The sequence below is a fragment of the Monodelphis domestica genome, chromosome 7, assembly GCF_027887165.1.
Source record: "Monodelphis domestica isolate mMonDom1 chromosome 7, mMonDom1.pri, whole genome shotgun sequence".
NCBI lineage: Eukaryota > Metazoa > Chordata > Mammalia > Didelphimorphia > Didelphidae > Monodelphis > Monodelphis domestica.
This window is the reverse complement of record NC_077233.1, coordinates 220,383,290-220,395,690: the sequence shown is the minus strand read 5'-3', so window position 1 is coordinate 220,395,690 and position 12,401 is coordinate 220,383,290. Positions and strand designations below refer to the sequence as shown.

At 44.3% G+C, this 12,401-nt stretch overlaps 1 protein-coding gene across 4 annotated transcripts in view; it reads right to left on the bottom strand.

Annotated features, from left to right (window-relative positions):
• The window catches only part of MICALL2 (MICAL like 2), a 79,831-nt gene that overhangs the window by 36,752 nt on the left and 30,678 nt on the right, over nt 1-12,401 (bottom strand). For 3 of the 4 annotated variants that reach the window (XM_056806497.1, XM_056806496.1, XM_056806495.1), the window contains 4 exons: nt 8,370-8,554; nt 6,647-6,777; nt 3,225-4,268; nt 658-899 (listed from right to left, as the gene is read on the bottom strand). In XM_056806497.1, the coding sequence (XP_056662475.1) occupies nt 658-899; nt 3,225-4,268; nt 6,647-6,777; nt 8,370-8,554 (1,602 nt within the window). Of the gene's footprint in view, nt 1-657; nt 900-3,224; nt 4,269-6,646; nt 6,778-7,380; nt 7,450-8,369; nt 8,555-12,401 lie in introns of those variants that run through there. The other variant, XM_007498317.3, reaches the window with a different exon arrangement.

The window sequence follows — 12,401 nt, the reverse complement described above, 5'->3', positions numbered from 1 at the left end:
TGAATCATATAACCATGGATAAATATTCTAAATTAACTAATTAAATAAAATTTTTCAATTTGAAAAAAAAAAGAATATAGGCCCAGGATAGTATCCAAGTTATATTCTTAAATGGGTGGATTATTATAATAATAATAAATGTGTTGCACTATTAATCCTAAATGGGCAAATCTATTTTATAATATACTTTAAATCAAATGGATTCGTGTAAGAGGTTACAAGGACCAGAAAGGTTTCCAAAGGCCTCAGAGAACAGGAAGGCCTCAGAAAGTCTTGTCTGGGTTTGGGGGACAAACATAAATCCATCAAAGTAACTTGAGTCAGCTTCAGCTGGGCAATCTGTGGACCTCTGGCTTGTTTGCCTTGCCCACCGAATCAACCGAGACTTTGCTCAGACTACTTTGCCCAGTCTTTTTCTTTCAATTCCCTAATTACCTGGTACTTAATGACCTTTTATTTATTTTGCACAGAATGAATATATTCTATACATGCTTCTGCATGTACCTGTTATCTCCCCTCACGGCATAGCAGATTCTAGAGAGAAGGGACTTTTATTTTGGTTGTTTTCTAGAAACTAGCACATAGTAGGTGCTTAATAATAATCCTTCAGAGCAACCTAATAAAGGAGGGGCGATAGGGCAGACATGAGAGGCTCACCATTTACCCCTGAGGTGTCTGGCTTCTGCCTGGGGTTTAGGAGCTCCTGGCTGGGACGAGAGAAAGTAGGGCTCTTCTTCACTCTTTGGGGAGACGCTGGGGTGGAAGGCTTGCTCTTGGAAGAGAGTTCCATCATGGTGCCAGGCCGGGGAGATGCTGGCTCCACCTTTGCTTTGGAAACCCCTCTCAGCCCATCAGGCTTAGAGTCTGGCGTCGGAGCATGGGATGGGGTAGGAGATGACCTGGTGGAAGAGATAAAACAAGGAGAGAATCAGAAGAAAGGTCCCCGGTGCCCTGCCAGGTCCTTCTCCCAAGGAGAGGATGCCATCATTCTCTCAAAGCCTTTCTCAAGGTTCCATATTCATAGAAGGAAGTGATGAAATTACATACCAAAGGCTTGGGTTGGTTCTCCAAGGAGGAGTTTGGATGGAGGAGGAGTGATTCAGCTAATTACCTTGCCAATTATATTTGGGGTAAAGTTGGCTCATTCAGTTGGGTCTGATAGTATCGGGCAGAGGCCCAGAAACTGGCTGGGTGGCAGGCAGGAGAAGCCAACCAGGGGTTAAAAATATACCATGATAATCCCCATATGGCTAATCCACATGCAAATAGCCAAGAGCTCGCTGCAACTGAGGGTATGTTTATTGAGTGTCCACATGGATGGATGAATGAACTTTTAAAGCTTTGTTTGAGTTACTATTTGTACTTAATAAAAATTGCATTTCTTAAATAATAAAAAAAAATACTCCCCACACACACAGTCAACCACCTGACAAGACTAGCCGAGTCTGTCAGACGTAAGACTGGGGATGCCCTAGGGAAAACATGCCTAGGAGTCCTAAACAGTCCAAGCTTAGGGAACAGGGATAAAATGGGGAACCAAAGAGATCTTAGGCTTCTCAGACTGGGAATTGATCTATTGCTTCTTAATCTGCAGTCTTTCTTTTTTAAACCTTTACCTTCTATTTTAGTATAAATTATTTTACTTATTAATTTTAATAACCTTTAATTCTTTTATTGATTAATTTTAATAACCTTGATTCTTTTATTTATTACTTTTAATAACCTTTCATTTCTTTTATTTATTATTTTTAATAACCTTTACCTTCTGTCTTAGACTTAATACTAAGTATTGGTTCTAAAGCAGAGGAACACTAAGGGCTAGGCAATAGGGGGTTAAGTGACTTGCCCAGGGTCACACAGGTAGGAAGGGTATGAGGCCAAATTGTAACTCCCATCTCCAGACCTCGCTCTCTATCCACTGAGCTACCTAGCTGCCTTCCCCCCCCCCCCTTAGTATCAGTTCTAAGACAGAAGAACAGCAAGGGCTAGGCAATGGGGGTTAAATGACTTGCCCTTAACTGTCTTCTTTCAAAACACCAAATCTTCCCTTCTTCTGAAGGACAAGAGCATTAGGGTTTTGTTTAGCCCATCATGGAGTAGCTACATTACACTAGGTACAAAAAGTATTTACAGCACTTCTTTTTGGTGGTATTATATTCGGGGCAAAGTTGGCTCATTCTGTTGGGTCTGATAGTGTCAGGCAGAGTATTCTGAGGTGGGAAAGAACAGGAAATTAAGAGGGTGCCCCTAAGTCAGAAAAAGAATGAAGTATGGTATGTGAATGGAATGGAATGCTACTGTATCCCAAGGAATGATGAAAGAGATGCTTTTAGAGAAACCTTGAGAACGAACACCTGCATGAACAGAGGGCAGCCAGAAGAACTAGAACAATTCATACAATAATGACAAAACTGTAAAAATAAATGACTTTAAAAGTCTCAACAACTCTGACCATGCAATGACTGACCGTGACTCCAAAGGACCAATGATGAAAAATACCCTCTTCCCCCTGACTCAACATGGAAAATGAGATATACATTTTTTGGACATGGCCAATGTGAGAATTTGTTTTGCTTTGTTACACATATTCGTCACAAAGGTTGTGCTCTGTATTCAATATGGGGAAGGGTGGTAGGATATAGAGAAAATAAAGGCTTATTAATTGAAAAAAATCAAACTCAATTTTTGTAAAAATCACCCTGTGATCCCAAAGGGTGATCCAACTTAGCAAATTGAAACCCCAAACTGTGGGCTTTTCCAACCCCAGAGATATTGACCCAGATCTTCTGTGGCTTCTACCATGATAGTTAAACACTGGAGCATGTTGGGTTTTTTGTCTCTCATGCAGGTTCTTCCCTATCTGAACAAATTCAGTCCCTTCCACTCTACAAAGCACATTGCAGGCCATCTTGAATGCTCTCTCTGCCATTCATGTCAAAGGTAGTCACTTCCTGGCTTTAGAGGCACAAAGTATCTCCCCATGGGTAAGAGGAGAGAGAATGGGCCCTTCACCTTTTTACATGCATCGACCCCTTTGGTAGTCAGATAAAACCGCTAGACCTCTTCTCTGGAGGGTGTTTTAAAATGCAGAAAATGAAATCTGGAGGTGTGCCACCACAAAAATCACATTGAAATCCTTTAGAAAATGTTACATTTTTAACAAGAGCTCGGACCTCAGGCAAAGAACCCGTGACCCAGAACGTGTGTGAGGAAATATCTCCTACCTGGTTGGTCCCTGAGCAGCAGTGCTCCCCGGACCATTTGAGGCCAAACCTGCTTTAAGATTCTGGATGAGGAAACTGCGAGCTTTGTCCTTTGTCCTTTCCTGTACGGCCTGACCAGGAGCGACTGTGGCCCCAGAGGGGGCTTTCCCAGCTGCCTGGGGGGAAGTAAAGGTCAGACCATATTCCTTGGAAGCTGGAGGCTTGTCCGCTGAGGTACAAGAAGGCTGGAAGAACTTTTCCCGGGCTTGCTGTGTCTTCGATGCACATGAAGTCCAGCTGTTGGGGCTTGAACTTGAACCCAAGTCCAATCTGTGCTCAGAAGTAGCTATGTGTGAGTTTGCTTGACTCTGAGGAAGGGCCCGAAAGTCTGATTTCATCTGAGAGGTGATGCTCTGAGCTGTTGCTTGAGAGTCCGATTTGCCCCGAGGAGACGCGCCGGCACTAGGTGGACTCTGAGTGGTGGCACCAGCACTGAATTTGCCCTGAGGAGAAGTCGTGTGCAAATCTAATTTGCTGGGGGTGGTAAGTGGCTCTGATTTTCTTGGAGCAGGTGACCACCCCACCGGGGAGTTATTGGTCACACTGGGCTTGCCTCCCACTGGAGAATTCTGGGTAAAGCGGGTGAGAAAAGGGTTTGGAGAAGAGCTTGTGCTGGAAGGGGACTTCTGGAGGGCTGGGCTGCTGGGGCTGAGGGAGTTCATGGCACTACTGCCCACAGAGGATGAGTTCCATCCAGATGACTGGGCAAGGCCCTTGGCAGGGGAATTACGAACAGGCTCTCTGCTGGGCTGGCTGGTGTTCTGCCCAACTTCTCTTAGTTTGTCTGGCTCCTGGGCCCTCCGCAATACACCAGGGGATGCGGTGTCCATTGGAACTGGGTTGGTCCGACTTGCATACCCGGCTGCAGGCTGCTTCCGATCTGGATGAGGAGACTTAGAGTGTGGGATGGACGCTTTGGTGTGGTGGTTCATGCAGACGAAGATACCAGGCTCCCCTGTGGACTTGTAGGCACCTGAGTGGAGTGTGTTGGAACACTGCTTGCATCTGGGGGTGTAAAAGAGACCATCAGGGAACAGCATCCCCCAAAAACCTAAGCTTGTAAGCTCCCATCTTAGAGCATCAATTCCCAGCCCATCCATCAACAAGTTCCATGAGAGGGCAGCTGGGTAGCTCAATGGATTGAGATCCAAGTCTAGAGACGGGAGGTCCTGGGTTCAAATCTGGCCTCAGACACTTCCCAGCTGGGTGACCCTGGACAAGTCACTTAACCCCCATTGCCTAGCCCTTACCTCTCTTCTGCCTTAGAACCAATACACAGTATGGATTCTAGACAAAAACTTGCAAAAAAGATTCTGCAGTAAGGGTTTAAAAAAAAGACTTCCTAGATAACCATAATCTTTTGCCCTTGCCCTTTCTTAGTATTTTCCACAACTCTAATGCCCTGACCACGAATTATCATGTATTAGTTATCTTTATATGGGTCTTGTTCACTCTTACTCCACAGCGAGCTCCATGAGGATATTGTGTCTTTTCTAAACTTTCTCTCTCCGTGCCTAAAAAAAAAGGATTCTGCATAAAGTAGGAGCTTCTAATGGATAACTTTTAATATTTAATTAATAAATAATGGTTGAGATGGAGAGAGCATGCTTATTTATGTGCATCCTAAACTTCGCTTGCCTCCCCCAAAGGTTCCCTCATGTCCTAGCTGCACTATCCCAGCCATTCTGCCATCACTGCCTCAATGTGTGAAGTGCTCATGGTGCCAACTGACCATGCCCAGGTAGCCTTGAGGCTAGGTGAGGAGATCAGCCAGGAAGATTCAGGAGTCTATACTGGGCTAAACAAAAAACAAAAATTAAATTGAAAAAAACTAAAGAGAGAGGAATTTTTCAGGCACCCGTTTCTACCACTCACTATGTGACCCAAACATCACTGGGCCTCAGTTTCCTCAACTGTAAAGGAATCATACTAGATAGATTCCAAGCCCAGCCCTATAACTATGATTCTTTGTGCCATTCATACCAGCAAGCTCTTGATTCTAATCCTGAAGCTGACTCCAAACCCAGGAATAAACTATATGAAAACTTCAAATACCCAGAACCTGACAAACTAGAACCCTCAACTAACCAGTACCCAATCTCCAATTATATATTCCACTTTCTAAAAAGTCCAGTGGCAAGAAATACACTTTTATGAAGGGTTCCATTTTATTCTTTTTAACTCAACATCATGTAATGTCAGAGCTAGAAAGGGACCTAGAAATCATTTAATGCCATGGTTCCCCCTTCTTCAAGGGTGAAGAGTTTTTGCAAATCCAATACTAAGCAAACCTACTTCCTGTAGCTTAAATAATCTCTCTGTCTCACCATCTCCCTCGCTCTCCCTCTCTATCTCTCTTGTCTCTGTCTGTCTGTTTCTCTCTCTCTCTGTCTCTCAGTCTCACGCACATCCATTTTTTAGCAATAAATAGATGCTATTATGATTAGTAAAATACAAATTCCTTTGAAAGGTATTAATAATCATAGTAGCTTTTGGTCACTTCATATAATCTGTCAGTAGACACTAACTACTTTGAGACGAGAGTTCCATTAATTTTTTTAAATTTTATGTCAAATCTCCATATTCGAAAAGGTTGGGTGACCCACTGACCTCATTAAGATCCCTTAGAGCGAGAGGAACTAAGACCCAGAGAAAAGTGACTTTTCCTGAGACCACAAAGTTACTTAGTGGTAAAGCCAGGGCTTATCCCTGGTATTCCAGGGTTCTTACACCTACTAACTGTGTGAACCCAGACATTCATTTAACCCTGTTTGCCTCAGTTTTCCCATATGTAAAATGTGCTGGAGAAGGAAATGGCCAACCATTTCAGTATCTTTGCCAAGAAAACCCCAAATGGAGTCATGAAGATTTGGGCATGATTAACAAATGACTGAACCCACTCTTCCTAGTTTTGTGACTCTGGTCAAGTCATTTAACCCTGTTTGCCTCAGTTTCTTCATCTATAAAATGAACTGGGGGAGGAAATGGCCAACCATTTCAGGATCTTTGTCAAGAAAGCCCCAAATGGGGTCATGAAGAGTCAGACCCAACTGAACAACAAAAATGACAAAGCAGAGATCATAATAACAATCCCATTCGATTCCCAGGGTTGTGAAAAGGGAAAGCCTTTTTGAAAGCATTCCAGAAACAAATGTTAATGTAATTGAACTAGATGACCAATCCAGTCTCTTCTCATTCCCAATGAAACTAAAAAAAGACTAAAAAAACTAATGAGAGAGAGAGAGAGAGAGAGAGCGAGAGAGAGAGAGAGAGAGAGAGAGAGAGAGAGAGAGAGAGAGAGAGAGAGAGAGAGAGAGAGAGAGAACTATGCCTAGCATCTCAATTCCTGGCAGATACTGACAAGGGAGGTAAAGAGGACATACCTGAAACAATTCCTGTGGTAGAGTTTCCCATCCACCAGGTACCTCTGTACCAAGTGCACGTGTTTCTTGCATATAGCACAGATGCTGCTCCTGGAGCCCCGGGGGCTGTCGCCACCCGTGGGGACCCGGCCCTAAGGAAGATGGAGACAGAGTTTGTCAGGCCAACCTCATGAGCCAAGAGCCTGAAAGGGATCAGGGCCTAGAAGGAGTTCAGCCACAGTTCTGATGATCTCTGAGAGGAAATATTTACTGATGGGGCAAAAGAAGCACATAGCAAAGGGGCAGTTGAGTGGCTCAGTAGAATGAGAGCCAGGCCTAGAGATGGGAGGTCCTGGGTTCAAATCTAGCCTTAGACACTTCCAAGCTCTGTGGCCCTGAGCAAGTCACTTAATCCCCATTACCTAGCTTTTACCACTCTTCTACCTTGGAACCAGTACTAAGTATTGATTCCAAGATGGAAGGTATGGGTAAAAAAAAATTTTTTTTTAAACAACATTATTCTGTGGGGCAGTTATATGCTTCAGTGGATAAAGAGCCAGGTCTCAAGACAGGCTCAAATCTGGCCTCGGATACTTGCTAGCTGTGTGACCCTGGGCAAGTCACTTAACTACCATTTCCTAGTCTTTACTGCTCTTCTACCTTGGAACTGATACATATTATTGATTATAAGACAGAGGGCAAGGGTTTAAAAAAAATTATTCTGAGAAGGGGTCCCTAGACTTCCTCAGACTTACAAAGGAGACCATGACTTAAAAGATGAAGAATCCCCGAGCTAAAGAAAATAATCCCAGAAAAATCCATAGGCATCATCTGTAAAAGGAATATAATCATAGCACCTACCTCCCCGGGATTGCTGAGAGATTCAAATGAGGTAATAATGGTAAAGCACTCAGCACAGTGCCTGACTCATAATGAGGACTATATATGTGTTAGCAGCTGTCATTATCACTGTTATTATTATTCCTTTTAAATAAGGAAATTAGATAAGTAAATCTGCCTCCATTAGGGAGAAATAAGTTCCTTCTCTTTCTGAACCAATCTGAGGACTTCATAGACTGAGATGTAAGATTTTTCAGAGCCTTGAATTCTTTCAGAAATAGAAAAGAATGGAACTGGAGGCAGCTAAGTAGTCCAGTGGATCAAGCACCAGGTTTGGAGCCAAGAAGGACCTGAGTTCAGATCCAGCCTCTAGATACATCCTAGCTGAGTGTCCCGGAGTGAGTCACTTAACCCTGTTTGCCTAGTCTGTATTAGAGTTGTTACTAAGACAGAGATTAAGAGAAAGGAGGAAAAGAGAGAGGGAGGAAGGAAGGGAGGAAGGGAGGGAGGGAGAGAAAGAGGGAAGGAAGGAAGGAAGGAAGGAAGGAAGGAAGGAAGGAAGGAAGGAAGGAAGGAAGGAAGGAAGGAAGGAAGGAAGGAAGGAAGGAAGGAAGGAAGGAAGGAAGGAAGGAAGGAAGGAAGGAAGGAAGGAAGGAAGGAAGGAAGGAAGGAAGGAAGGAAATTTAACTTCTTTGGCTCTAATACTGGATGAGAGCTCTATGACCCTAAAAAAAAAAAAAATCCAGACATATAATGTCTGTCCCTCTTTAGAAGAAAATAGAAGAAAGCGATGCATGTTGTACACTGAATTCCCTAAGAGACAGCTTCTGTTATAACTGTACTATAACAACGAGTTCTTGTAGGGTGACATAGGTCTTAAGGGGGAAAGATGGTAGATAATTACAGGTTTTGCTGGTGGAAATTCCGTGACCGTATTCTTCTCTTGGACGATGGGGTTTGTCCGGACTGGAGCCAGCGGCTGCATAGGGTCCAGGGAAGCAGGCTTGTCAGCTTGTGAAACAGCTTTCTTCCCTTTGGGTTCCTCGCTCGATTCCGAAGGAGCCCTCTTCACTCCAGCCATGCCGCCGACTAGTATAGACAACACATGAAATGGGTCAGAGCCAGGAGAATGGGCCGCTACCCTTAGCGCCACTGAGAGGCAATGGGCTATAGCCACGCTTTCCCCTTAAAGCAGACAAGTCAAACTCCCCGTCTGCCTGAACAAGATTAAAATGTCATTGGAAACCGTTTAACAAAATAAATAACTAAATAATACTGCGCAGATAATGCTCATTGGAGGCTTCCTAAGTTACCGTGTGGCCTGCAGGGATCTCTTTCTATTTGCGCTTGACACCACTGCCTTAAAGGGAAAGCTAGACGGGGCTTCCCCAGAAATGGAGTCCTCTGCTTCCCAAATCTCTTCCAAAAGTCGCACTTGCCAATCTAGACTGAACAAACTTGAGCAGCATCCTTCTGACTCCCCAACCCCCAGCTATCACCCCGAGACAGTAAAATAAACACAATAAATGTGTTAAGCACTTGATAAATATCCGACTTTAAAATTATCTCATTAGAGCCAGGCCTAGAGATGGGAGGTTCTAGGTTCAAATATGACCTCAGACACTTCCCAGCTGTGTGACCCTAGGCAAGTCACTTGACCCCCATTGCCTAGCCCTTACCACTCTTCTTTCTGTCTTGGAATCAATATTGATTCTAAGATACAAAGTAAGGGTTTTAAAAAATCCTCTCATTTGATTGTTGGACACATGTACCCTCTCCCTCTACCATGGTCATAAACATCCTGGAGTGGTTTGGGGACCCCCATCCCATGCAAAATAGCCCAAGCAGGCTGCAGAACTAGAACTACATCCAGTGGTATGTAGGAGGGCTAAGCAGGGGCACAATAATCTGCCATCAAAGGGTTTGGGTGACTAAATCCAGAGGAAGACAAGAGAAAAGTGAAAACGATTAAGAATAGAGGGAGGAGAGAAGAGAGCCATGGGAGGACAAGGGAAGAAGAGGGGAAGACAAGGAACAGAAGAGCAAGACAGACAGACATTCGGGAGCTTAAACAACGCTCAGCAAATGAGGCCTCAGACACTTCCTAGCTGGGTGACTTTGACCAAGTCCCTTAACTCACTGCCTAGCCCTAGTCGCTCTTTGGCTGTCAGCTGAGGAGGAAATAAAAACAAAACAAAAATGGTAACATTCAGAGCTAACAGGAAATTGGAGGTCCTCTAACCCAACCCATGTTCTAGAGTCAGAGAGAGAATGTAACATACAAATAGTGACCTCAGACACAAGTGATACAGGACTATCAGGGTGGCTGGGGAGAGCAGTAGACAGTGTCAGGCCTGAAGGCAAGAAGATTCCCCTTCCTGAGCTTAAATCTGGCCTCAAACACTTCCTAGCAGTGAGATCCTGACCAAGTCACTTAACCCTGTTGCTTCAGTTTCCTCATCTATCAAATGATCTAGAGAAGAAATGGCAAACTACCCCCAGAATCCCTGCCAAGAAAGTCACTAGCTATGTGGCTCCAGAAAAATCATTTTTTAAGCCTCACCTGCTGTCTTAGAATCCATACTAAGTATTGGTGCCAAGGCTGAAGAGCTATAAGGGCTAGGCAATAGGGATTGAGTGACTTGCCCAGGGTCACACAGCCAGGAAGTGCCTGACACCACATTTGAATCCAGGATTTCCCAACTCCTAGCCTGGCTCTCTATCCACTGTGCCATCCATCTGTCCCTCCAGACACTTCACTTAACAAGCCTCAGTTTCCTCCTCTGTCAAAGGAGCTGGAAAAGGAAATGGCGAACCATTCCAGTATCTTTGCCAAGAAAACCCCAAATAGGGTCACAAAAAATCAAAAATGACTCAACAACAACCTAATAGCTAGAATTCCACAGGAGGTCTTGGGACTCCTAAACCAATGCCCTTTCCACTCTATCAAGCTGTTTCTCACAAACACATTTCCTGGAGGAATGGGGAATTCTCATTGAATGGATGGAGCTCAGCCGCCAACAAGGGCTCACAGTGAACCACACAAAGCCCCTTTGGTCTGGCCCAAAGAACCAGAGGAGGACTCTGCCCCACCTCCCCCAACCCCAAAGCCACAGCCTTTAGTAGGAAAGGTCATAGGGGGTCCTAAAGGATCAGAGATACCAAGCAAGAAGAGGCCACCCCCTCTCTCCCCTCAGTTTACAGCTAAGGAAACTGAGGCAGCCCCAAAACAAAGTGACTTGCCCAAGGTTGAGGAAGTGTCTGGGGTGGGAAATGGACCCAAACTGTCTGACTCTCATGTCCACTGTCTTATCTAATCCACCACTGACCAGGGACTTAGAGCTTGGACAATACAGAGGATGTGTCTTTGGTCTAGCATCCCCCCAATGGTCATGGAAGCCCCAAAGAGGGGATTTTCCTATTTAACTACAATAAAGAAAGAATAGATTTCCTCAGGGCTGGAAGAGTGGGGGCAGGGGGGGGCAGAAAAGGGGGGGAGGGAGAAAAACAGAAAAGAAAAAAAAACAGAGGGAGACATTGGCACAATTCCCAGAGTCCCTGTAAGTTTGGAAGGGGAATTTCTAACCCTCAGATTAGGAATGTGGAAAAAGGAGGTGGGGAGGGAGCTGTGAATAAAAGGCTGAGCCCAGCAGAGCTAGAGGGGAAATCATGGATGAGTGGAACACAATAGTGGCTGGAAGAGGAGCTTTGGGAAAGGTCATACCACTGGAGATAGGGGCTCCTGGGGGCACATCCCCACCTTCAAGGCACCCCTAGATACCATCCTTCGAACAGGGACAGCCCCTCTACCCCCGTTTAGAATAGATCTTCCTTTTAAAAAGCAAAGGAGCTAGCAAGAAGGGCTTTAAAGATGGGTCTTGCAGGACTTGGCAGCTAATTAGTACACTGGATAGAGTGCTGGACCTGATTTAGGAAGACTCCTCCTCTTCCTGAGTTCAAATCTGGCCCCAGACACTTAGCTGAGTGACCCTGGGCAAGTCACTTAATCTTATTTGCCTCAGTTTCCTTAGCTGTCAAATGATCTGGAGAAGGAAATAGCAAACCACTCTGGTGTCTTTGCCAAGAAAATCCCAATGTCATCACAAATATAAGTCAGACATGACTGAAAAATGATTGAGTAACACATTGTTATTATTATTAATTCACCTAACTGAGGCAGACAGCAGTTGGTTGACTTGCCCAGAGTCATGAACTGGTGGGTATCTGACCTTAGGTCTTCGTGACTCCAGATCCCAGAGCTCTATTCCCTCCATCACCCAGTTTCTGTTATTGTTTTTAGTGGGGGGGGGGGTTGTTATTGTTATATTATTATTTTATCATTGTCGTTTTTTAAATGGACTGTGTACAAATTAACAAATTAAATTAATATCATTTTTTAAATTAACTGTGTACAAAACCCCCCCAAAAAGAGAAGGAAGGTGGGAAAGAACTGGATCATCCATGCGTTGTTTAGATGGGATAAATAAACAAGAGGAGGAATGTTCTGTGCATTCCTATTTCAAGTAGAGAAACAAAGAACTCTAATTCGGAGAATGGATTGATCTTATCTGCTTGGCCTCAGAGAGCAGAACTCCAGGTGCAGTGCTCTATCTATTGCACCAGTTAGCCTTCCCCAGATCCATTCCCCTATAGAATTATTGGGGGTCACAAATAGAATTCTTTTTTTTTCCTAACCCTTACTTTCTGTCTTAGTAACAACTCTAAGACAAAAGGGCAAGGGCTAGGCAAATGGGGTTAACTGATTTGCCCTGGGTCACAAGCTGGGAAGTGTCTGAGGCTGGATTTGAACTTCTAAAGATGAGTCTTCCAAGTTCTTCCATTCATTGGAAAAATCCCCTTTAAGGTGTGCTACCTGAGACAGTATATCCTGAGTGCCAGAGCTTATATCTGGGTGGTATTTTGTGTATGACTCTGC